Source organism: Hemibagrus wyckioides, linkage group LG28, assembly GCF_019097595.1.
Source record: "Hemibagrus wyckioides isolate EC202008001 linkage group LG28, SWU_Hwy_1.0, whole genome shotgun sequence".
Classification (NCBI taxonomy): Eukaryota; Metazoa; Chordata; class Actinopteri; order Siluriformes; family Bagridae; genus Hemibagrus; species Hemibagrus wyckioides.
Genome location: NC_080737.1, coordinates 17,671,544 through 17,695,695, shown reverse-complemented (window position 1 = coordinate 17,695,695; position 24,152 = coordinate 17,671,544). Strand labels below are relative to the sequence as shown.

The window sequence follows — 24,152 nt, the reverse complement described above, 5'->3', positions numbered from 1 at the left end:
CTGTACATCAAACCATTAAGCCAAAAGCAGACTTGTATAACAGCAGCATCTCCCTCACTGTGATTGTGATGCTACAGATATGCCTGATTTTATTAATAAAAAAAAGAAAAAAAAGAAATGAATTAATGCCAAACTACAAAAACAAACAAAAACACAAATCTACAAAAACGTACATAAACAAACTCTACATCTTCCCAACACGTAACATGTGCGCCATTTATTTCAGCTGTTAAAGGTTATAATAAAGTAGCATAGAAAATAGAGTTCTTCTATAAACACCCAAAGTGATACAAATTCGATAAATTACATACACAAGTCATCTTTCAGGAGAGCAAGAAAAAGAGAGAGAGAGAGAGAGAGAGAGAGAGAGAGAGGGATCAAGAGAGAGAGAGATAGATTGATACTGTCCAGTTGTTGGGTTTTTTTTCGGAAGGGGAGGGGGGGGTATTTTGGCCCTTCAAGTGTGTATCTCTGAAGAAGACAAAAAACAAAAAACAGTAAAGAACTTAAACCAATTAAAAAAATCAAGAAAAAAAGACAGTAAGTAGTCTTTTGATGTTTTTAATACACGGTTACCTGTACACATGAGGGAAAAGGAAAATAAAATAAAATAAAATAAACAAAACAAAACAAAAAAAACACTAAAATTAAAAACATCTCAAATTATAATATCCCTTTTCATTAAGCGATGAAGTTAATACTAGCTTTGATTCATAACTAATCATTCATACATATATTAGATCACACAGAGCAGAAAAATGAGGAAAATAATAATAATAATAATAATTACTTAAAAAGTTATTAGAGCATCGGACTGTACACGAGTCCACAGTGTGTACTGGTGGAAGGGTGTGGTCGGGGAGTCGGCTGGTACCAAATAAGACGACTTTGATCTTTAATACTTAGAATATAAAAAACTACAATTAATACACAGACAGGATCTGGAGGCTTAGCAGTCTTGAATGGGTTAAAGTACAGAACATACATAAAAACCTAGCAAGTTCTCATTTTCTTTTTTTTCTTGTCCATAACATCAAGATGCAACATCAAATTTCAAAACGACACATTCACCATCTTCGAAGGAAAAAAAAAAAAACAAAAAAAATATTTCACGATGAAAACAGAGACAGGAAAAAAACGAGGGAGAGTTTTCCTGCAAAATGACTCCATGAGCTAGAAAAAAAAAAACTTCTTTGATTTTTTTTAATTACATATATATTTAAATAAAGTATTTAGTCAAGTATCTGAGTGTACATACATAGTTTTACAAGATAGCAAAGGCAATAAACTCACAATATGCAAAGATGCAAAGATCCCCAACCCCTCCCCATCCCCTCGTTCCCATATCAGATCAAGGTAATAAAAAAATTAGCCATTAGACATTTCCATACGCCTAAAAAAAAAAAAATAAAATAAAATAAAATCTCAGAACTACACGTTAAACATCTGTGAAAATATTAGAAATCCGTCTTTGTTTCAAATATGAAATAAGATATTGCACCTTTTTCTTTTTAAACCAGAGTACAATAAAATGACAATGAAAAACAGAATACAAAAAAAAAAAAAACCAAAACACGAGAGGAATTAAATTAGGAATCGACCGCCTGTTTGCCATCATCGCTCATCATATTGTGTAACAAAAGAACACATTTTTCCTGTAACAAAAAACAATATCACAGTTTTTTTGTTTTTTTTTCATCACACTGAATTAAAATTGCTTTACGTAAAAAGGAAGAAAAAAAAAGAAAGAAAAAAAATTTTTTTGTACACATTCTTAAAACATCTCACGACAAGAACGAAAAACAAAAAAAATGGATTCAAGACTGCTAAGCCAGCAATTACGAGTTTTTTTTTTTTTTATTGCAACAGAACTAGAAAAAATAGATTATATTGCGATCGCTGAAATGTCACAATTCCGGGCTTCGTTTTGGCCGTTTCACTTGAATTAAAAAACAAAAATCATGAACAAAAAAAACGGCTCTGTTTGCCCAAAAAAGAATCCCGGATATTGTTCATTCAAATAATGGTGTACACAAGTATTTAGTAACAATTTTTTTTTTTTTAACGTTCCTGATTTAGAAATATTTCTTACTTTTTAATTGTATAAGTCATTCTACAGCTAGTGTTTCTCACTAAGAAGAAGAAGAAGAAGAGGAAAAAAAAAAAAAAAGAAAAAAAAAAGTAAAAGTCTTCAAGGCGTTGCAAATCTAGAAACCTCTGTTACAAAAGGTTTGTTTTATCTTCTGAATCATTCAAAAATCTTCAACGAAAAGGTATCCGCTCTAATGATCCTGCAGGAGAGAGACAACATGGAGAGAAAAAACGAGGGAGATTAGAGATGGGGTAAGAAATGAGATTCAAGGCAATGTGTTCACGTTTATTCCTGTCTCTCTGCCTCACTGGGTATGTGTTCATCCCTTGCCCCATGTCCAGAGAATGTGTGCCCCCTGTCCATGTCTGTTCGCTTCCATATCCCCATGACCACACCCCATGTCCAGAGAATGTGTGCCCCCTATGCGTGTCCGTTCGCTTCCATATCCCCATGACCACACCCCATGTCCAGAGAATGTGTGCCCCCTATGCGTGTCCGTTCACTTCTATATCCCCATGCCTACGTGTGCCTGTCCCCATGTTCTCCTGTGTGTGTGTCTATTCCCTGTGCTTTAGTCAGTTCATGAGTCCCTCTACGTTAGTCCCTGTGCTGTACACGTGTGTGTGTGTGTGTGTGTGTGTGTGTGTCCCTGTACATACATTTCCCCTGTGCATGCATGCCATATCTGTCCACTCATGTGTCCGTGTCCTCCTGCGTCTCTGTCCATACCTGAAGGCCTGGAGCCTGCGAGTGCTGTGCCCCCTGCCCATAATAAGCCCCCTGCTGTCTGTAATACTCCATCCAGGCAGCACTGTAGTCAGGAGTGGAGCTCTGCTGAGAGCCAGGACCTGGGGCCTGACCTGAGAGAGAGAGAGAGAGAGAGAGAGAGAGAATTCAAATATAAAACCATGTACTGTCCACATGTAATTTCTCCTGAAGTCCAGAAGACGAACTGTGTCCTGAAGCTGAAGTTACACACCGACTTAAATCTGTAAATCCCAGATCAGACAGGAAAACTCACCCTGTTTCTTGTAATACTCCTCCCAAGCTTTGCTGTAGTCGGGACCAGTGTTCTGTGCTTGGCTCTGCTGACCTACACACACACACACACACGGGAATTAACTGGTGTATTAAATTAAGTTCATAAATGTAGCTAACTTACAGTTTGCACTTTAACATAAAAATGGAAGAATTTTTTCATGCCCAGAGTGTGCAAACTTTTGCACTTCATTTCACCGTGCTGTTACACATATCAATATATACTTCCACTTGTATAAATGAATTAATAAACAGATAAATAAAACAAAATGCACGACAGGATCTTTAAGGATGGTGTGTAAGCTACTCGCCTAGCTTCTTATAATACTGCTCCCACGCTTTGGAATAATCCATCTGTCCTGTCTGCGAGCCATTGTGACCTGAAACCAGACAGAAACCCAGTGCAGATGATCAACAAACTGTTTTCATTTACTTTTCCTTGTTTTTATGCAATTCCTCTGTTCTCATAACAAAATTTCCCACTGTCGCATCCTAGGCTTTGGGGATATTTCCAACATTAACTATAAATTAATGCCATAAGTGGAAATAGAACCAGGATGAAGGAAAAAAATTAAAGCCCTCAGTTGTGTACGGTGACAGAAACAATGAGCTGGTGCGGTACTCACTGGGGTCCTGCTGGCCCTGAGGCTGCCATGTCTGGTATGTAGTACCCCAACCTCCTGTCATGAAAGTCTGCGGTCCGCTGGCAGACAAAACAGAACGATTTAACAAATTTTCAACAGAACTCGGAGAAAGACTGAAAAGCTGTAGGAAGTACAGAAGAGAAATAATGCTCACTTCTGGTGCGGGTTGCTCGGTCCTTGGGTGAAGGGGCTGAGGCCGAAGCTGCTGCTGCCGCCCATCCCTGAAGCCTGGATGAAGAGGACGCAGAGTGAGTCAGCAGGTCAGGGGTCACGCACAGGTCCTAACACACCCCATTAAGCACTACCGATTGATTGATTGGTGGGCAGGATAAATCCTTAGCACTTACTCATGGTGCAAGTGCAGGCGAAAATAAAAGGGAAGAAATAAGACCACCAAACTAGAAGGACTGGTGGTCACAGACAACGTGTATTCTGATGAAATTTTTAGGACAAGACCGAGCTATCGAATGTGGCTTTGGAGAAACGGATACACTTTAACTTGTTTAACATCGGGCTGTAATCTGTCTCAGGCCTTCAGATCTCATCCACAGCGATAACGACCTGTCAGACGGCACGCTTGTTTACTCGCACTAGTGTAGGAAGTCACGCTAACGAACAGACGAGACAACAAAAAATGACAGCAATCTGGACGGATTTCACAACTTGTGATGCCAGGCAATGTAAACCAGATGGCACACAGCTCCATGTGAAAATGTCAAGAGAAGAAACTAACGCATCTTCTCGCAATAGAAAAATTAAAATGTCTTGTGTTTTTTCCTCAGAGAGAAAAAACGTGATACATGGACGAAGGATTTGGTACCTACCCCAATTTTCTCATCAATCAATTGCCTGGCCATCTCCATCTGCTGCGGGGTTCCTCTGATGGAGAAGATGCGCACGTTGGGGTCGGTGTTGAGAGGAGGGTTCCTCTGGAGCTCCACATGAGCTCCAGACTGCTGGTTGATGTTCTTAATAGTCTCTCCACCTGAGGAGCACAGAGACCAAGGGTATTATATCAACACTGAATGATATGGATTCATTTAATGGCTGGAAATATGTTCAGAAAAACCATGAGACAGACATGGAATTGTTCTCAGTGGTGCAAGATGATCTGCTCCCTCGGCAGTGGAGCAGATTTTAAAGCGTATCCTCCTCCGAGTGCAAGCTTTTCCATTCTTTTCTTCATAGTCTAAAGGGAAAAGCTGTTGGCAAGGAGATGAGACTTTGTCTCATGGTCCCCTGTGCAGAAACAAAGCCTTTAAAAAGCTTCCTGTGGGTGGCGATGAAGGGTGGGGGTGAAACAGGGATGTCCCCCAAAATCAATTACACGTTTGTTCACTTCAGGCTGATACTCGCTTGACCCAACCTGACCCCTGGCTGAAAACGTTCCTCAACTTATCCCCTCCTCTTTTGGACTCCTCGCCAAGGCCGATGGACTGAGCATGGGCCATTAAGCTATTGTCAAACAAATTTAACTTCTGCAATAATGAAGCCATTATGAGCTCTCCGGAGGAATAAAGATCCCGAGCGCTCGGTTCATGGACTGGACCTGGGTCCTGGCTGCCGTATGCAGGACGGGCTTAATTTTGAAGGGGGTCTTAAATGGCGTGAGAGTGTTTTGCTGGTGGTCTTAAATGCGGATTGAAAAGATGCTCTGGCAAAGCCCTTAGCGCATACAATGAGGTGTGTGTTTCAGACTTAAGTTGGGAATTAAGACCCCCCTCGAAATAAAATCCGACAAAAGAGCACTTGTGCCTATTTCTAAACTACTGATCTAAATCCAACATTTCCATTAATCCCAGCAACACACTCCAAACATGAGATATCTTTTTCTTATATAAATATAAAGTAAGCAAATTTGAAAAGCGTCCAGGTTTGAGATTTTTTACTTCAGCCAACATTATTTTGAGTGAGGAGTCACGTCCTTGTAGCTGTGGTGAGGAAAACAGACTCATGGCAATATTAATCACCAGACGAAAAATAGAGGAGCAAGGATTAGATCCAGACTCGCCGATTTCATCTCTTTCACATGTTAATGCATTAAAGCAGTAGGAATACGATCATACAGATATACAGACGACCACATCGCTAGTTTTTAAATATAATTTTGAATGTTCATCTTTAAATCTTGATCTTTCTTTGTTATTTCTCTTTTAATCAATAAAATTAATCCGTGTTCGCTTCTCACATTTCTGTTGTCCATCACTAAGAGCATGGGATATTAGACACCTCAATATCTTCTACTGCAACAAGAAATTTGAATAACGTGGTTGTGTTGCAAATAAGTCATTTAGGCACACATCCAACACCGTGAGATGGTTCACTGAAGCTAGGATTTGTTCAGTGGGGCAAGTCTTCACCTGTCGCTGAATCTTGCCACAAAATTGCACAACGTAGGACGCACAGAAACACGCTACCTTTCCCAATCACAAGGCCACACTTGTCTGCCGGTATCGTGTAGGTCACTTCCTGCAGTCCTCCCGGAGCCATGTTCCAGTCAGCGCGGCCTCTACCCCGGCCACGGGGACCCAGAGCACCTCCAAACCCATCCCTCTCCTGAGGAGGGACAAAAAATATCATTTTAACATTGATCCTGAACAAAGCTTTGCTTTAACTTTTCTCTAGAAAATCTGCCTGATTTTGTAAATCGTGCAAGAAAGAAAACAAATGAAATAAAAACTTGTCCCTATGTTCAAGCTTAAAAAACATTTTTTTGGCATGCAGAACTGTTTTAACTGGTTTGTTTGACAAAGGTGTGGTCTAAATGCTGATTTATAATACAGCAACTAGTATCGTTTCATGCCAAAGAGCAAGGGAAAGTACCTGTGCTGTGTGGACCAGCTCGTTGATGAGGTGAACGGCGTGCTGACATCGGTCCGGCTGTCCCATTACCTGAGCGATCCGCTCGGGACTGATTCCATCATCTGAGGAGACACACAAGGGGGGGAACCCTTTAAAACATCCAAACATTTTGTTCAGCAAGCACTGAAGGTTTTAAGTGATATTTGGTGAAGCATTTGGCCTGTGTATCTTTTCCACCAAATAGTGTAGCACAGCCTGACTGGTCAATTAACCCAACCCCAGGACTGTCCATATATAACAAAATGTTTTTCCATAACAAAATGGGAGGAGTAAATCCAGACGTTTTGTTAAGTTGTCCTAAGCATGAGACATTTATTTGTTAAAGCATGTTGTCCAAACAGAAGGGTGCCAATAATTTTCCACAAGCACCACATTTATTTTAAATATTTTATTATTTGCTGCTTGAGGAACCTTTGATCAAAAAGAGCAGACGTCCATTTCCTGTAGCTGAAACCGAAACTCTTTGTGCATATAGGACATTTTATTTACTTGGATGATGGCCAAAATCAAGCTAAATATTAATAAACAGCGATAAAACTTAATAAATCTGAAACCTTTAACTGTTAATGAAACTGCTGCTTTAATCTCCCAGAAGAAGGACTGGTGCCCGAGTTCAACATGGCCCACTCTGCTACGGTGGTCATTTGGTGTAAAACACCCGAGTGCTCAAAGACAGCGACACAGCGTATGTATTCGTGTTGTTGTCCTGCCGAGACACGTGCGAGTGTAAAAGAACTTGCAGCATCATTAATCTCCTTTAATGCCTTGAACGCTTCAGGAGCCTGTTACGCCGTGTCCCCTTCACAGACTTAAGAGATTTGTTTGAGGTAAATGTGCCCGCACATGCCCGAGGTTGAGCGCAGGGAGAGAAATACTGATCATCTTCCTTTTCAGATGTTAAGCAAATACGTTCAGGCAAATTTCAAATAAAGGGTTAAAGGTAGCCAAGTGCAAAAGACTCGCTTGGAGTCGGGTTAAACACCACAACGCGGCTTTTTTATACAAATGGACATGGAGTGCAGTTAAAACAGTAATATAACATTTACGTCAGAGCTTTTTACACTGGTGCTTTGCATATGTGCAGTCGTGTTTGTGTAGAAGAAATAATGCGATGCGCTTGCAGCCGCACTGACCAGGTTTGAACTGGATCCTCACACCGGCATCGTTCTGGATCTTCTTGATCATCTCTCCGTTTCTGCCGATGACTATACCCACAGCGAACCTCGGCACTGCCACCTGTTCAAGCACAGAAACGTGAGCGTGGCTCAAGAGACATAATGTAAAATGGTTAAAGTGTGTGTACACTTACATCCAGACTGGTTCCTCCCAGCCTTGAGCCGAAGTCTCCCAGTCGTCCGGCCCTGAAGTCTCCCTGGTCCTTATCCCGGATGATCTCTGCCACCAGCTCTCGTGCTTGCTGCAGGATAGAGACGTGTTAGCCTCAGAACCTGACCACTGCCATCATCACCACAACACGTGACTAAGAGGACTCACCTGCACTTTATACGGATCTCCGGAGATTCTCAAGGGCTTGTCCGCTCCAGTGGGCATGGGACCATCCTGAATCATGACCATCTTCACTCCTGTCCTCTCCTGAAGGCATCAACACAGAAATAAGTTGGAGATTATTTAACAAACCAGATCACATTCAAGCTGTAGGAGATACGCAAGTGCGTATTTTTTGGAAAGTCACACACACCTGAAGCTGTTTAATTGTGTCTCCTCCTTTCCCGATAACGAGACCCACTTTGCTGGCGGGAATCAAGACGTCCTGGCTGGTTTCGTTCCCGTTCCGGCATCGCTCCACAATCTGACTGAGCAGACGCTTCGCCTGCCTGATAGACACAAACACAGATCAGGATCACAAAAGACTTAAACATGTCCATCCAAACACACACAAACTTAGCATACGCTCTAAATATACACATCACCACGCTGTTTTAAACTGTTGCTCATAAAAACCCAAGACACTGACGGCTAATTAACACAGATTTACCTCTAAACGACAAAATCAGAGTGTAAAAATTAGCTAAATATTTCCCAAAGCCAAATCACAAGGTTTCAGTGCTGTAATAATGAAGAAAAAATTATTTTAATTGCACTTGCAGCCTGAAACACCATAACGCTTTTAGCTTGTTAAATTACTCGTCAATTTTAATAGGCACATCACATTAAATATCAGCCTTAAAAACGGTATTAAAAAGCATCAGTGGAGTTTAAATACAGAGCTAAATCTCACACACTACAGAATGCCTTCAAAATAATGAGAGCTTACTCAATGCTCTCTGGACTCCCAGTCAAGGTGCAAGGCCGGTCAATCATACCTCCACTGTCTACAGGAGCAACACACACACACACACACACCACAATTTACAACAAACACCACTTGCCTAGTGCAAACAGTAAAAAAAAAAAAATTAAAGCACAAAAACTGGATACAAAAGCAAAGAATAAAGAATAAACAAACAGTGAAGGAACAGAAGTTCGCTCTTAGCTCCTGAACATGGACGATGAGGTCATTGGCTTGTGATGTAATTTAAATAAGCATGGGGTGATTTATGGAGGGGTGTGGGTTGGGGGGTGGGGGGTGTTGGGGGTATTTAGGGGTGAAAACCTACCTGCAGCAATCTGGATCTTGCAACCAGATTCCAACTGGATTCGAGTGATCTGCTCACCACCACGGCCAATAACTGGGGAAAAAGAGTGGGAAAAAAAGAAAGGAGCATTTAAAAAAAAATCCAATTTTATTTCTGGTAAATGAAAAATATTAAGAGGAAAAAATTAAATAAGTACATTAAAACAAACTAGGCAAATGCGTGTGTAAAATGTTAAGAATAAAACATGCTGTTATTGGGTGAAAATTAGGGGGAATTTAGCCAGATTATTTTATTATTGTTACTAAAAAATATTTTTTATTTTAAAAAAATATTTTAATTTTACAAGTACGCCCCAAAACACCATATTAACTTGTAAAAAATATTCCAGTACCATAAAAAAAAAAACAGCCATTTATATATTTATATATGTATTTTTTAGATTAATTTGTTTTACTGGGGGCATATATATATATATATATATATATAAGTATATAAGTAAATAAGTAAATAAATAAATATACTTTCTCTACCAGACAACTACAAAAAGTATAATAAAATATTTTTAAAATATATTTTAAATAATTATTTATTGATTAATTATATCAGACAAAACCTGACCTGGACTCTATCCAATGATTTGTCCCTATATATTTTATTGTTTTATTGAAATAATTTTGCTTGATATTTAAGCACACAATGTTTAATAAAGCTACAGGTTTATTGTAGCAGCAAACCATTAGCTACATCACCAACCTGAGACTGGTATTTGACTCGTCACAGTGACCCCTCACACTCGTGTACTGACTGGTGCTGTAATTTAAATACACTACACACACACACACTGAACCACCCCCTCCCCCCAACAAATCCTGTTTCTTAAAAGTCTGTACTTCATTCCAATTATGTTTCAGGATTAACCCCCCCCCCACCCCACACACACACACACACTCTGTCGCTGTACTTACTGTAGCCCACCATCTTATCAGGCACTTTGAAGTCTTCTGTTATTATAGCCCTGGACAAAAGGAAAGAAATAAAATTATAGCACATCATCACGACTGCACAAAAGACAGCAGTTTATGTAATTAGTCCAGAACCTGCAATTTCTACACTTTCTAAACTGCCGTATAAATATGAGGAAATTACACTCACAGCTCTGAAAAGAACACCACTTTACTTTAAAAAAAACAAAAAACAAAAATGGTGGCAGGCAAAAAACTTAAATGCATACAAAATACTGAGCAGTGAACAGATAGAAAGAAAGAAATGCAGAAAGAACGAAAGATGGGCAGATGGAAAGAAAGACAAAGAAAGACAGAGGGAGGGAGGGAGGGAGGGAGGAAGGAAGGAAGGACTGATGGATGGATGGACGGAAAGAAAAAAGAAAGGCAGAAAGAAAGAAAGGCGGACAGAAAGAAAAATTTATATAAACATATTAAATGTGTGTATTGTAAGCACTACTCTATTTGTCTGCATTTTTCCCCTTTTCCTGTATTATACTCTTCAGTTGGTTTAAAATCCTCCTCAGGTCTGCTGTGTGCACCCACTCAACAACTACCAGCTCATTTCTCCATTTTATTTATATTTAGACTCTGCTCTATGGTTGTGAAGAAGAAGAAGAAGAAGAAGAAGAAGAAGAAGACGCCTCCACTGGAATGCAGACTGAATGAAAGCTGTAAGAGTTTCTCAGAGACTGGATTAAATTTAAAAAAAAAAAAAAAAAGCCTCAAAACACTCGCATGCGAAAGAATTTTTATTTATTTTATTTATTTTTCAATCGTGTGTCCATGAGAGAAACCACCGTGGACATGGAGGTCACTTCCTAGAGCATTTACACCAATACTGAGTGACCAGGTGATACCTGATATGTAGGAACCAACAGAGACTTATTCTGTAGACTGTGTGTTAATTCAGGGTTCGATTAGATGAAGGAGGACTCACCTTGGATGTACCATCGCACCAAGCTGGTTCCCTACTTTAAAGAAAGAAAAAAGGAAAAAGAAAGGAAAAAGATTAGAATTCATCAGAATAAAAAAAAACATCTGCTTTCTAATAATGCAGCATCAGATCTGATCTAAGAGTAATCAGACCCAGGATTTACTGTACATTACTGTAATATAATACAAACACTGTCTCAAAACTATCATGTTTAATTCATCAGAAAGAAAGAAAGGCAGGCAGGCAGACAGACACAAGGGCAGAAAGAAAGGCAGGCAGACAGACAGACAGACAGGCAGACAGACAGAAAGGATGGACAGCAGGAAGGAAGGGAAGAAAAAGACGAAGGGAAGGAAAGTAGTCATATTTAATTCATCAGAACAGACAGCAGATGAATCTCTAAGAGCGAATCTTTCTCTCAATCGTTATTTCTGTACTTTATCTTTCACTCGAATTCAGAGGAAAAAAACTAAATCTCTAATCTCACAGCCCTGACATCCATCATCACGCCCCACAGGAGGCACTTCCTCGTGTCGGTCTGTCCACTTCCCAGACAAAATCTGCTAAATGAGTTCTGAACAACAAACTAAACAACCTTTTTCTAATTTTAAATAAATGCAAATGAGCTGATCTGAAGACACAACAAACCCCACACACACCCCTTTTGCTCCTCTACACACACAGGTATAAAGTACCTCATTTGCATATGCAAGTCATTTATGCTTACAACCAAAACAGCAGCTTTAAGCTCCTAGAAACTTTTCACCTCCACCTTACACAGGAGCACAACAGTCATCTAACATCCCTTTACACCGTTCTGCTCCACCTGCTCATTTAAAACCAGTGTATTCTCTCTATTTTCGGTGAGTCTTCGCCCGCTGCAGCCTCAGTTTCCTGTTCGACTCGAGATGCTTTTCTGCTCAGCAGGTTTGTAAAGAGTGGTTGTTTCAGTTTCCTGTAGCCTTCCTGTCAGCTTGAACCAGGCCCAGTCTGAGCTCCTTATCAACAACGTTCCTCTGCAGGTTTATTTTGCTTTGCGCCGCATTCTGAGTAAATTCCAGAAACTTCTCTACCTGGTAAAGAAGCGGGTTCAGAAACACTACAACCAGCCCGCCTGATCAGGTGAACACTGATTGAGGCTCTGGAGCCATATCTGCATGACTTTACTGTATTATTAGCTCTGCTGCTGCTATACGCTTCCCTGAATGTGTAATAAACTGCTAATAAATAAACAGCTTAGCAATACAACCCAGGGCTGTCAATCACAGAGCATGAATAAAGTCTGAAATGAAACTAGAAAAGCAAACCACCACACCTCTACTCGCACTTCCATTTCTGTGTTTGTGTGTGCATACGATACAGAAAGCTATACGGTACTGATTTCCAGTCAGAGCAACAGGAAGTTGTTTTTGCTTTATTTGCATTATTTTCTTGTTGGCCTTGCAACTGCTACGGATGTTTTTATTTACCTTGAAAAAAAAAACCCAGCGAGATCTTTTCTCAATATTTGTGCTGCTGGATGTAGATGTGATTTTTTTTACACTTGGCCAAGATCAGAGGCTAAAAATGAAATTCTTATTAAACCACCAAAAAAAAAAGGAAGAATAAAAAAGAAAAATAATAAATAAATAAAATTATTTTTAAACCACCAACATTTTTTTTAATACAAACATTTTCTAAAAGTTATTTTTAAACCACCACCAAAAAATAAAAAAAAAATAAATTCTTTTTAAAATCACCATAAAAACTGTGAAAAAAAACAACAAAAAAATGAAATAAAATAAAATAGTAATAATAAATAAACAAATAAATAATCATTTTTAAAAAATGCTATTGGTCATTTTTCCAAAAAATGTCCTCAAACGGCTGTTTGTGATTATTATACAGTTGCATTTCTTGTTTTCTACAGTAAATAAAGCATTTAAATTTAACATTTAAATTATGGAACAAAAATCCCTACATGAATAACGGGACAGAATAAATCTCCTCCCGAACACCACCAGTAATCATTAACTAGTCTGGAAATCATTTATACTGTCCCTCCACACCAGCGCTGCTTCTACTCTTACTCTTATGGCACAAGCCATCCGTCGTGTCTGCGGCCTTTTGGTGTGTAAACTACGTCGGCTCATACCTTGACTAAGCGACCGCACTTCCTGCTCTTGTTTTTACTTGTTTAAACCATCTGGGATGTTAGTAAGCGTGAAAACTTTACTAATACACAGAGAGAGGTGCTGAGGCCCAACAGCGCTGCTCTCAGCTGTCACACCTCAGGTGTTGATGTGAAGGCCTGCTCTTGCTCTGTGTATGCAAATCACCCAAGCTAAAAAACACACCAGTGATTCGAGATGAAGATAACGTCACGCGGCGAGTTAAACGAGTCTGACGGCTGCTAACCCTGGAGCTTTACGCAGCCTAGCACGGGCAAATAAGCAGTGGTGTCATAACTCAGGACATCAACTCTCCTGATATCTCAGTGCATCAATAACATCTGTCAAGATCTACATCGTCTTAACACAATGTTCTGGATCCAGGTTTTGATTCGGTGACAATCAGTCAGTCTGATCAGAACAACAAACAAGTTCAACATACTGAGAGAAAACAGACAGACATGTCACAATCTCTCTCTCTCCCTCTCATTGCCTGTCTGCCCATTTCTCTCCCTCTCCATGTCCATCTGCCCCCCACCCCCCACTCTGGCTGTCAGTCCGTCTGTCTCTCTCTCTCTTGCCCTGTCTGTCTCTCTCTCTCTCTCTCTCTCTCTCTCTCTGTCAGTCTCTCTCCCCCTGTCCGTCAGTCTGTCTCTTGCTCTCTCTCGCTGTCCGTCTCTGTCTTGCTCTCTCTCACTGCCTGCGTCTCTCTTCTGCTCTCTCTCGCTGTCAGTCTCTCTCTCACGCCATCCGTGTGCCTCATCTCTCTCACTGTTGGTCTGTCCGTCTGTCTCTATCTCTCTCTCTGCGTCTGTCACTCTCACTCTCTGTCCGTCTCTCTCTCTCGCTGCTTGTCTGTGTCATTTTCTCTTCCTCTTGCTGCCAACCTGTCTCTCTCTGACGGTCAGTCTATCTCTCTTCCCTGTCCACCTGTCTTTCTCTCCCTGTCCGTGTGTCTCTCAGTCTCTCTTTCCCCATCTGTCTCTTTACTCTCTCTTATGCTGTCCTTCTGTCTCTCACTCGCTGTCAGTCATTCTCTGCCTCCTTCCCTCTCTCTGTCTTTCTCTTTATCCATCAGTCTGTCTGTCTCTTGCTCTCTTTCCCCGTCTGTGTCTCTCAGTCTCTCTCCCCCCGTCTGTCTCTTTCCCTCTCTTTTGCTGTCCATCTCTCTCTCTCTCTTTCAGCACACAAGATAAACACTAAAAGGCTATAACACACAATAAACAGTGTAATAAAGATTGAGAAAAATCGAGTATTTCATTTTTTTTAAGAACGAAGATAAGTGATGAAGAATTTTCCTCTAGCTCTAGCACATTTTTCCTTTAGCTGGCTTAAGTGTCTCTCCAGGATTTCACAATATTTTTTTTGCATTTATAGAAACGAACGTTTTATTCTAACGACGCAGATCTGATGCAGATCGGAGCCGGGACACGACAGGACATCACAACACGCATTCAGCCGAATTCCTCGTCCACTCCAGTGTGTAGATGAGTACGGCTCTCAGAAACTCATGACGTGTGTGTCTTCACTGCAAGAAGAAGAATCCCAACTGAGAAGAATCCCACGCTTGTGATTGCACTCACTGAAGTTTTCCGCACACACACACAAAGAAACCTCCGCAAATTTTTACACATTTATGGCCACAACAACCACAAAAAAAAAACACATCATGAAATACTATGAAGAGCGTTAAAGCCACTTTTACATTGTACACTCGGCCGTTTCAAGCCAGGTTTCTGAGGAAGCAAAACGCAGAACTGAGCAGAAACCTGGCACATTATCCTACACACACACAAAAACAAACTTATTTGCTCGTCATCATACGATTGACTGTAAATCCGAGACACATGATTATTACATTTCCATACGTTGCACTGCGACACGTGTTCGCTCCAGTGGAGTGAAAGAGCAGTAAGTTATTACTGGAAATCTGCTGCTGTGTGTGAATAAGGCTGAAGCTCACGGCCTGGCTCACGCAGCGCACATAACAACCGCTCTCACTTCCTGAAACGACTTCAGGCAGCTGTCACGCTTAAGGCCTGAGGGTTTTTTTTCTTTCCTTCCTCTCCCCCAGTGATGGAGCTCCGAAGCGAGGAAATTATTGCAGGAGAGAAGCGTCGTGGATGATGGCCACGTGTCAGGATTCAGAGGCTTGATAAATCCCTCCTCTGTCCTTGCAGAGGCTCGGACTCGGCTGTTGCCTACACACTTAATTTACTTTGTGCTCCGTTGTGTAATCCTCACCAGAAATAACACGCTGAGCCGAGAGGCCGCCCTTACACACACACACACACGTATATCTAAATGTACTCTACACCTAAGGATCGAGTGTCTAGCAACCTTGAAAACACCAAAATGTCTTTTTTTTCTCTTCAAGACAGCTTGAGAAATCAGTGTGTGTTTTATTTTCAATGCGAATCACCTTGACATTTCATCATAAACCCAGAAACTACACAGAGAAATTAAACTTCTCATATCTACTTCGATAAATAGCCAAGGCTAACAAATAGACCAAGAAACAAGAGAGCAAGGACAGGACGTGTTTTGATCTTTTTTTTTTCTCTTTCCGAAGTCTGTTTGTTTTACAGAAAATTATATTATTCACAACAAAGAAATGCAAGAGGTTGCATTTCTATAAGACACAATACATTTCTATTAACTATGAGCTATGATTTAAATACTCTACGAACTACATTTTATTAGCTACGATACGCCAAAACTCCCAAGCCTAACGCCCAATGTTTTTCTCTCATCACTTTCACGTTTCTGCGCATCACCGGCCTTACCTCCTTCATCTAGGGAGCGTTTCTGCCCTCCGTAGCCATAAATGGAGGGGTCGACGACAGGGGAAGAGTGGTTCAGATGGGGCATCGGGTCTCCGCCCATCTTAGCCGCAATCTAAAAAGCAAAACGGAACGAAAGGAAACAATCAGGACGACTTGAAACAGAGAAACGAGGGAGCGACAGAACGAGCCCAAAACAGATGAGTGACGCTTTAAAAGTGCAATAAAATTATTAAATATTGATATTTGGAATGCATAAAATATAATTCTGTTCAATATGATGCAGATTTTTTATATTTACATATTTACAAGGAAAACACTTCTGCTATATCCAACAATCTGCTATAAACAGTAGACTCTCTCAAATATTTAATTATGGATTTATTTTTAAAACAAATATAATATAATAAAAAATAAAATGCAAGCGAATTATCCAAGTTGTTGATGGCTGTGGTGTAAACACTTATGTTACACCCTATGAAGTGAGCACATGTAGTGGACACGTAGCGATTTGGGAGCAACATCACCGTATGACTGTTAGCTAATGACGCAACACTTCACTCCATGGTTAATGCTAATGCGACGCTCAGACTAGCAGACGACAAGTCGCTCGTTTGGTCTTTAATGAAAAAATGATAACGTCTAATCTACAGCGAGTTACATTTACATTGCTGGCATTTGGCATATGCCATTTTTATATGACTGACCAATTGAGGGCCTTGCTCAAGGGCCCAGCAGTGACCGCTTGAGCACTGGATTTGAACTCACAACCTTAGCCCAATGTCTTAACATACATGATTCTGTTAAAAATGTATTAAGGCGTTAAAAGCCTGGTTTCACACAACCCTAGACAAGCTGTCCTAGCTATGTACCAACAACAATCTCTCCTACGCGTTTCACAATACGCATCCGTACGGCAGGATAACATGAAATCACTGTTATGACTTTTTCTTTTTGTGAGTCAAAAAGTAAAAGGGAACTAATTTCAGGCAGGAACTAAAGTGGGGAACTGAAGAAATGTCAGACTGCCTGATTGAGGGGATTGGTTGAAAAACTCCCTGGAGTCGAGCGTTCTGATTGGTCACTTCATCCGATGCAAACATCGCTCGTTGCTGTCGTGGAAATCGCAGTTCCATGTCGTGAAAGTGAAGCGTCACCTAACCCGAACACGGGGGTCACGTTTACTCATATCGCCCGCGGTCAGTATGTAAGACTTGTTGAACTTTTTACCTTTTACGTTACCGCTTATAAAGCATCTGGTCTCGATAAAGCGACATCGACACGGCGGATTTAATAATAGCCAATTTTCTCTCCTCTTCTCAGGAGCCAAGATTCAAACAATCGCCTCTCCCACCATTGTGACGAGATCCCAACTCCAAACTCTCCCACTGATCCGTGCTAATCGCTCGTGCACTTTTCAATGGGGGGGGGGGGGGACAAAAATAAAAATAAAAATAATTACGTAGCTTCCGATCTGCAGTCGAGGCATTCACGCTAAACACAATGGTAAAGAAGCTGACACAAAAGGAAGTAGGTTCTGTACGAATTCTTTCATTCTTTAGGCGTGTTGTCTTTCGCCATTGAAAAGTATAGCCTTTCAGAAAATTACAGAAAATTGAGATGACTGCCTGGTGGTGTGATTGATGTCTTTTCACAAAGGAAAAGAACTGGAGAGAGAGGGAAAAAATCAAAATATAATGTTTCCAAATTAGTGTCTCTCAATTAGAGGCTTGCATCACCTTTAGTGTGTCAAACCTTCATGACAAGACACTGTGATATAGGAGAGAGAGAGACACACAGACAGAAAGACAGACACAGAAAGAAAGGAGAGAGCGACAGCAGAAAGAGAGACATACAGAGAGAGACACACACGCACTCAAAGACAGACATACACGGAGACAGAGAGAGACACAGAAAGTGAGACAAATACACACAGACAGACAGACAGAGAGAGAGAGAGAGAGAGAGAGCGCGAGAGAGAGAGCCGTCCACATTTTCCCCCCTTAGGCTAAAGCCTCTTTCTTGGGAATGCTGGAATGCCAGCAATGCGAGCGTGTGGATAAATCTGCTACCCAGGCAAGAAAAAGCCTCCGACAGCCGCTGGAGGAATTCAGACCCAACAACTGGCCACTTGTTGCCCAGCAGCTTTGGGTCCCAGGGCAGGGACATGCAGCAGGGCTTTTCTGTCGCTCATGGGGAGAGGGCAGGGATGTGCAGTTCGTTCTCAAAATGGTGTCTGCAGACCCCCAGGGGAGCGGGAACTATAGCCAGGGGTCCTTTTTTTTAATGGATATCCCAACTCCACCTAATCAACATTATTATATTAAATTAGCTTTGAGCTCTGAATCTAGACATTATGCTGCTTGACTGGTCAGTTGAAATGAGCCAGACATCATCAGTTTGTTGATGTCGATGGAATGTCCCAGAATAAAATGTTTCACGCCTCTGATAAATAGCCAGAATGTTACTGGACACATTTAACCAAGGAGACTAATAGAAATAGTTGGATTATGTTCATGAATAAATTTGTGGGTCAGAGGAAACAATGTGCAAACTGACCGGCCTTTCAACTGCAGAACGGTTCAATCTCCTGCTTTAAAAACGTTGACAGTCTTTGGCTAACACCCTGGCGGTAAACATCGAGAGTCTTTTTGGAGGAGACGTGTGGAAGAAATCAGCTCGCAGTTACAACCGTCCTGTGTAATTAGCAGCTTATCTGTCTTAGGTTTGATTTCTCTGTATTTAGCTTCATCATGATGAGCAGGAGGTTTTGTGCATCATCAAAAACATTCGACTTGCCATAACCATATCATTTTGATAACCGATTAATTATTTACTTTTTTGGATCTTGGCCAATTCCTATCCACCAGTTAGATCTCAACATGCACCAACCAGGAAGGATCGAAATCCATCACTTGCCTCTTCTGAGTCTTTTCAAACTGCTGGTCATGTTGTTACACGCTCAGAGGTAAGTGCTATCGGTTCTCTTCCACATCACAGACACCTATGATTGGCTGGTGGTGCTGTGAGTGACAGGTGAGCGAGCGAGCAAACGAGCGAGAAAGCCCCACCCACCCACAATTTTGCCATCCTGGATACGGATATGACGGTGAATTCAAACTGGTGTTCTCTGGTTCGAGAACACACCAAAAGATGTGCGTGTGTGAATACTTTAATCAATTCAGGACATTAATTCGGTTGCCAAGCAACCAAAACACAGTTTTATACTGGAGATTTGACCCGTCCACCTGAGCAGCGTCAGCATAACCAATCAAACTCGTCCAAGAAATATTTACATATTGACTGGAATCAACAGTATCATGCTGGACCGGTCCTGATCATCCGTGTTTATCCCAAGTCCAGTGTTGGATCGGAGAAAACTCCATGATGAAATCGTTAGTGATGCAAGAAGCTGCGGCGCGAGTCAGCTGGTACGCTAGGGTCCGATTCCCTACCTACAACAGGTGTGGTGCCTTCATGCCAAAGTCAGCACTGTAACAGCTGTCATTAAACTGAAGTACAGTGTGTGTGTGTGTGTACAGGTCTGGCTCAGCTTGTGCACTAAACATGCTGATAAGATGATGACTTTGACCATGACTGCAAACTGAGCTCAATTACAGCACAACATTATTGTACAGTCATATGGTCCAGCAGCTGCTGAAACCACTCGTGCTTCTGTTACGACTTTAGACACTGTGCCAAACCTTAGCTTATAGAAAACACGACACACAAACAATGCATAGGATTTGACTGGCATGGCTAACAATAGACATAAATTAAGCGCCAGGGCGTTTTCTTGAGCAAACCGGTAGCCACGTCGTGTTTGGAGATCTGGCTTTTCCATGCAGGCTGTAAAAGCCGTCTGGCCTCGTGCCCAGGTCTATTTTCACCCTGTGGGACTTGATAAAAGCTCAACGTGTAGACAAACAGGGTAAAAGAACCTTCAGAAACCTGGAAGCTAAGCGTCATGAAAAGGAAAAAAACCTGGCACGTGTGCATGTCTTCGAAAGTTCACCACGAAGCTATTAGGGAGTGTAAGAAAACGCCTGTAGGAATATTTTATATATTTCTGTCTAAAAGTCAACCTCAAAAAGAAAACATGAAAATAAGCTTTTAAATAATTTAAAAAGTGTTTAATTTACACCTTTTTCCACTCAGAATAAACACAATCCTCTGTCCAAGACAAGCTCTGTGCCTAAACTTCACTACTTCGGTTCTGAGCTGCGGCTAACGTCGCTAATGAATGTACTTCTCGACTTTTACAATAAATAAACACAACTTTTGAGATTTGCTTCAAATGAGATTTGTCAGGCAACCTGCTGTTATTTTAGACCATATTTACTAAATTAGATCCAAAGCAAAGGCATATTATGATCATTCACACGACTTTAAACTTGACAGTGTGGTGATCCAAGATGGCCGCCGCTGTAATGTTACAGAATTCAGCTACATGGTGAAGAGGGGACATATTTCTGAGGAAAAATTTTTTTTTAAGAGTGTACAAGTTTTCACTAGTTTAGCATTTCTACTAGTTCTGTAGCAGCGGTATGATATGATCGCAATTAAATTTTAGCATTTTTTATAACAGAAAGTGTGAGAACGTGGCGATAGCCATGTGTAGAAATTTAATGGCTTACAGCATTACAGGAGTTTGTGTCAGTAAAGTGGGATTTAATAACCAATCGTTCATGAGGTAAATTTATTCGCCTTAGCGTGTTTTCGTTAATGTTTCACCATCTGCGCTAGTGCTACCATAGCTGTAAGAGTCTGTGTGTTTCATGCCACCTCATGCTGTCGTTCCATTGGTGGCCTTTATTCCGTCTTTAAGGAATTTCATCTGATGTCTTTGGTCACTCAATTAGCCGCTGACTAACACACCACATGAAGCCTTCTGTAATCGTCGATCTTACATCATGACTAAAAATTTATTTTAATGTTTTTTTTTTGTTTTTTTTTTACATATCAGGCTCTAATGACAAATTCAGGTGATAAGCTAGCACGCAAAACTTGATTACAGCTCATTTTTGCAATGTGAACGTTTTCTTTTGGTTTTATTAGCAGGAAAAAAGAAACATTACATTAAACGTTTCCAATCACTTCCTACAAAACAATCTGAACGCTATCACGGAGACGCTCAACGTTAGAAATGTTTAGTTAAAGAGAAAAGAGGACTCGGTTGCTACACACATCAGGTTTTTCACGTTAAACGAGAAGTGTTACAAAGGTACATCTGCCAGCGTGTTTGTCAATTTCAACTCGCACGACTTTATGCTTGAATTTTGTACATGTATAATGTTATAATGTATTAATTAGAATAGATTAGGTGCGAGTAAACACGTGGAGCGGCATGAAGCACGGTCGTGGTGCCATCTTGTAACGTTGTGCTCGAAGTGAGACTCATTTGCAAAAATGAATAATAAAGTGCAACCTTCGGTTGCTGTTACAGCGACATAGCGGAAAAGTACTAACGCATCGCTAATGTTTCCCTTCGTTATAAGTTCTGCACAGGTAAATTCTCAAAGCCGAGCGGTGGAAAGGTGTTGATTCGCCCTCATGCTAACAAGTGAGGGCTTCTGTAGGATTGAGAAGCTTTCTGTAAGCATATGCTCATTAAACATACAGGGAAGGAGTCTCCAGTGTCAGTGGTCTGGGGTAAAGCTGTAACGTTATGTTTCGCGACAGACTGGTTCAGCGCAACGAGTTTTGTCTTTCGGATTAAAATGATGAGAAGCTTATAGCTCGTGATTTGATGGTCACTACGCAATTTCACGCTGCCTTCTGTACGATACGAAGGGGAAATTAGTCAAAAGAGAATTCATGGGTAAAATGTTTGTAAATGAAAAATCTCAAGCAGGGAAAAGGTTGCTGTTGCGCAAGTGATAACAGGAACTAAGCTTTCATTAACAGTGCCAGCAAATTGCTGTGGTAAGAGAAGGGAAAAAAAAAAGACTGTTTTCAGGGTTAACATTAACTCCACGGCATCATCGGTAACTAATCTATAAAAACATGCCATGTTATGTTTGGTTCCTAGCTTCAGATGGTGTTGATGCCAGATTTTATATAAGGAGAGGGGAAAAACGGCCGGATTCCTGGCCCTAAACCCTGGTGAGGTTTTTTGTTTTTTGGACTGAATTATTTGTTTACTCTTGACTGAGAGAGTTTATAAAGCTGCCAAGAACAACTCTGCAATCAGGAGGTTTATTAATTTGCTCCAATTGCACCCAGGGCCTTGTGCTGGAGGGTAGAAGAAGAAGAAAAAATGACCCTCGTGCTGTTTTTTTCTCGTGCAAATGGCCGTGTCGTCCACTCCAGCACTCGGATACACGACTCCAAGCCTCGTTAATACGCAGCTGATCGCGCGTGCTCGCTTCACTTTTTCAACTTTTCTTCTAAACCCCCCCTCCCCCCTCCTTCATACACACACACACACACACACACACACTTGTTTGACGTGTGTTAGCCAAGTTAGCAAAGTTCCCTCCCAGCTACATGCTAAATCCTAATATCAGCAGGCCAAATATTCGAAGTGACACACTGGCACACGCTCATGCAAGCACAGAAACACGTTGTCAGCACGCGCCAGTTGCTAAAAAGTGCGGCGTTTTAAAAAACTTTATTTCACGTGACGTCGCGCGTGCAGGATTATTTCCACGAAAGTCGTATTTTTTTTCACGTGGAGCAAAAGAAAATAAAGCACCGAGCAAACCGAACTACACTTGGTTGTTGAGGGGGCATGTGCATGACCATTTAAACACGGAAACTTTAATGGGAGTTTTTTTAAATAAATAAATAAATAAATGAATAAATAAAGCCTTCACGAAGCTTCGTGTGTGTGTTGTGCTGTTTGCGTGAAATCAGGTGTTTGGGAGGCTTTTGCGGAACTAGGCCACGGTGGATAGCATGTAGGTTAGCATTTAGCTTAGCAGCAAGTAACTTTTACAGCGTTGCAACAGGTTGTTCCTGTGTGTTTGGGTTGTTTTAAAGAAACTTTTCTTGACTCGGACAGGTTAAAAGTTGTTAAGCAGTCACGTCGAGCTGCGCGTGCCTTCGCGGCGCTCGTGCACTTTGCTCGGTTGTCGTTTGTTTGTTCCGGACGCAAAGTCTTCTTTTTTTTTAATCTGCACACTGCCATTACATGCAAGTGTGTAAGTTAGCCAGTTAGCTAGCTAGGTTAACTAGCAAGCTAGCTAGCTAGCTGAGTGTCCGTGTGTGTGTGTACAGGAGCGTGTCGGAGCTGCTGAGGTTGCGCCGCTTTAAAAAAGAAAAGTTCACTCCTGCGAAAACACTTCCGTGCCTTAACATCTGCGCTCGCGCTGCGCACTTAAGTTAACGTTACCTGTCTCGCCCGGTGCAAAGCGTCGGCGAAGCCGTCTGTCTTCATTCCGGGCTGAACCGCCGCTGCCGCCGCCGCCGCCGCTGCTGCTACTGAGGCCTGTCCCTGCGCCAGCTCCGCCATCATCATCATCATCATCATCCTCCTCCCTCCTTCTCTAGCACCACGGCGGCAGCTCACGCGGCAACACGACGAGCGAACGAGCGCCGAGCGAGGCCGACCCAGGAACCGGAAACGCGTCGCGCTGCTAGGAAACAGCGCGAGACCACACTTTTCTCTCTCTTTTTTTCGCTACACACACTCAGAGCGCTAGCAAGCTAGCTATGTTCCAAATAAATAAATAAATAAATAAAGACATAACTGTGTGTTCTTACCTAACCGACTCTCATCCAAAATACTAACATACATTAATTTAGGTACTGACATTTTTTTAATATAAATATTAAATCCACGTTTATTTACATAAATGTATTGCTTGCTAGTAAATTTTACCTCAGAGTTATACAAATAATCAACATAACCGCATCAAGAATTAAACCATGACGTATTTGTATTATTTTGATATTTATTGTTCACTCAGTAACAACATTGAGTTATTGGTTGAGTTGGTTTCTAACACTGCATTCTTCAGCCAATACTTTGTGAACCCCTGACCATCACACCCCATGTGTGGATCTCCCTCAGACTGTTAGAAGCACACGATTGTATAAAATGG

General features: G+C 41.2%; 1 protein-coding gene across 2 annotated transcripts; it reads right to left on the bottom strand.

Annotated features, from left to right (window-relative positions):
- Positions 1-545: 545 nt before the first annotated feature.
- Positions 546-23,668, bottom strand: fubp3 (far upstream element (FUSE) binding protein 3). Of its 2 annotated transcripts, none has more exons than XM_058383391.1 (19): positions 23,441-23,668; positions 16,108-16,219; positions 11,175-11,208; positions 10,199-10,248; positions 9,255-9,326; positions 8,912-8,969; positions 8,336-8,471; positions 8,131-8,229; positions 7,946-8,053; positions 7,770-7,872; positions 6,598-6,698; positions 6,192-6,330; positions 4,599-4,759; positions 3,929-4,002; positions 3,757-3,833; positions 3,442-3,510; positions 3,114-3,185; positions 2,752-2,952; positions 546-2,291 (listed from the first exon to the last, which is right to left on the bottom strand). In XM_058383391.1, exons 1-18 carry the CDS (start codon positions 23,576-23,578, stop codon positions 2,786-2,788), a joined length of 1,770 nt encoding a protein of 589 aa, XP_058239374.1. In that variant the 5' UTR covers positions 23,579-23,668; the 3' UTR covers positions 546-2,291; positions 2,752-2,785. The 2 variants fall into 2 exon arrangements, with proteins under 2 accessions (XP_058239374.1, XP_058239375.1); XM_058383392.1 differs by having other exon boundaries at positions 2,822-2,952.
- Between the last annotated feature and the right edge of the window lie 484 nt (positions 23,669-24,152).

Excerpts from the sequence above, each read along its gene's own strand:
- fubp3 (XM_058383391.1), bottom strand. The coding sequence starts at position 23,578 with ATGATGATGATGATGATGATGGCGGAGCTGGCGCAGGGACAGGCCTCA. Across the intron at positions 10,249-11,174 it reads GGTGCGATGGTACATCCAAG|GGCTATAATAACAGAAGACT; the intron begins GTGAGTCCTCCT and ends CCTTTTGTCCAG. Across the intron at positions 6,331-6,597 it reads AGCTGGTCCACACAGCACAG|GAGAGGGATGGGTTTGGAGG; the intron begins GTACTTTCCCTT and ends GTCCCTCCTCAG.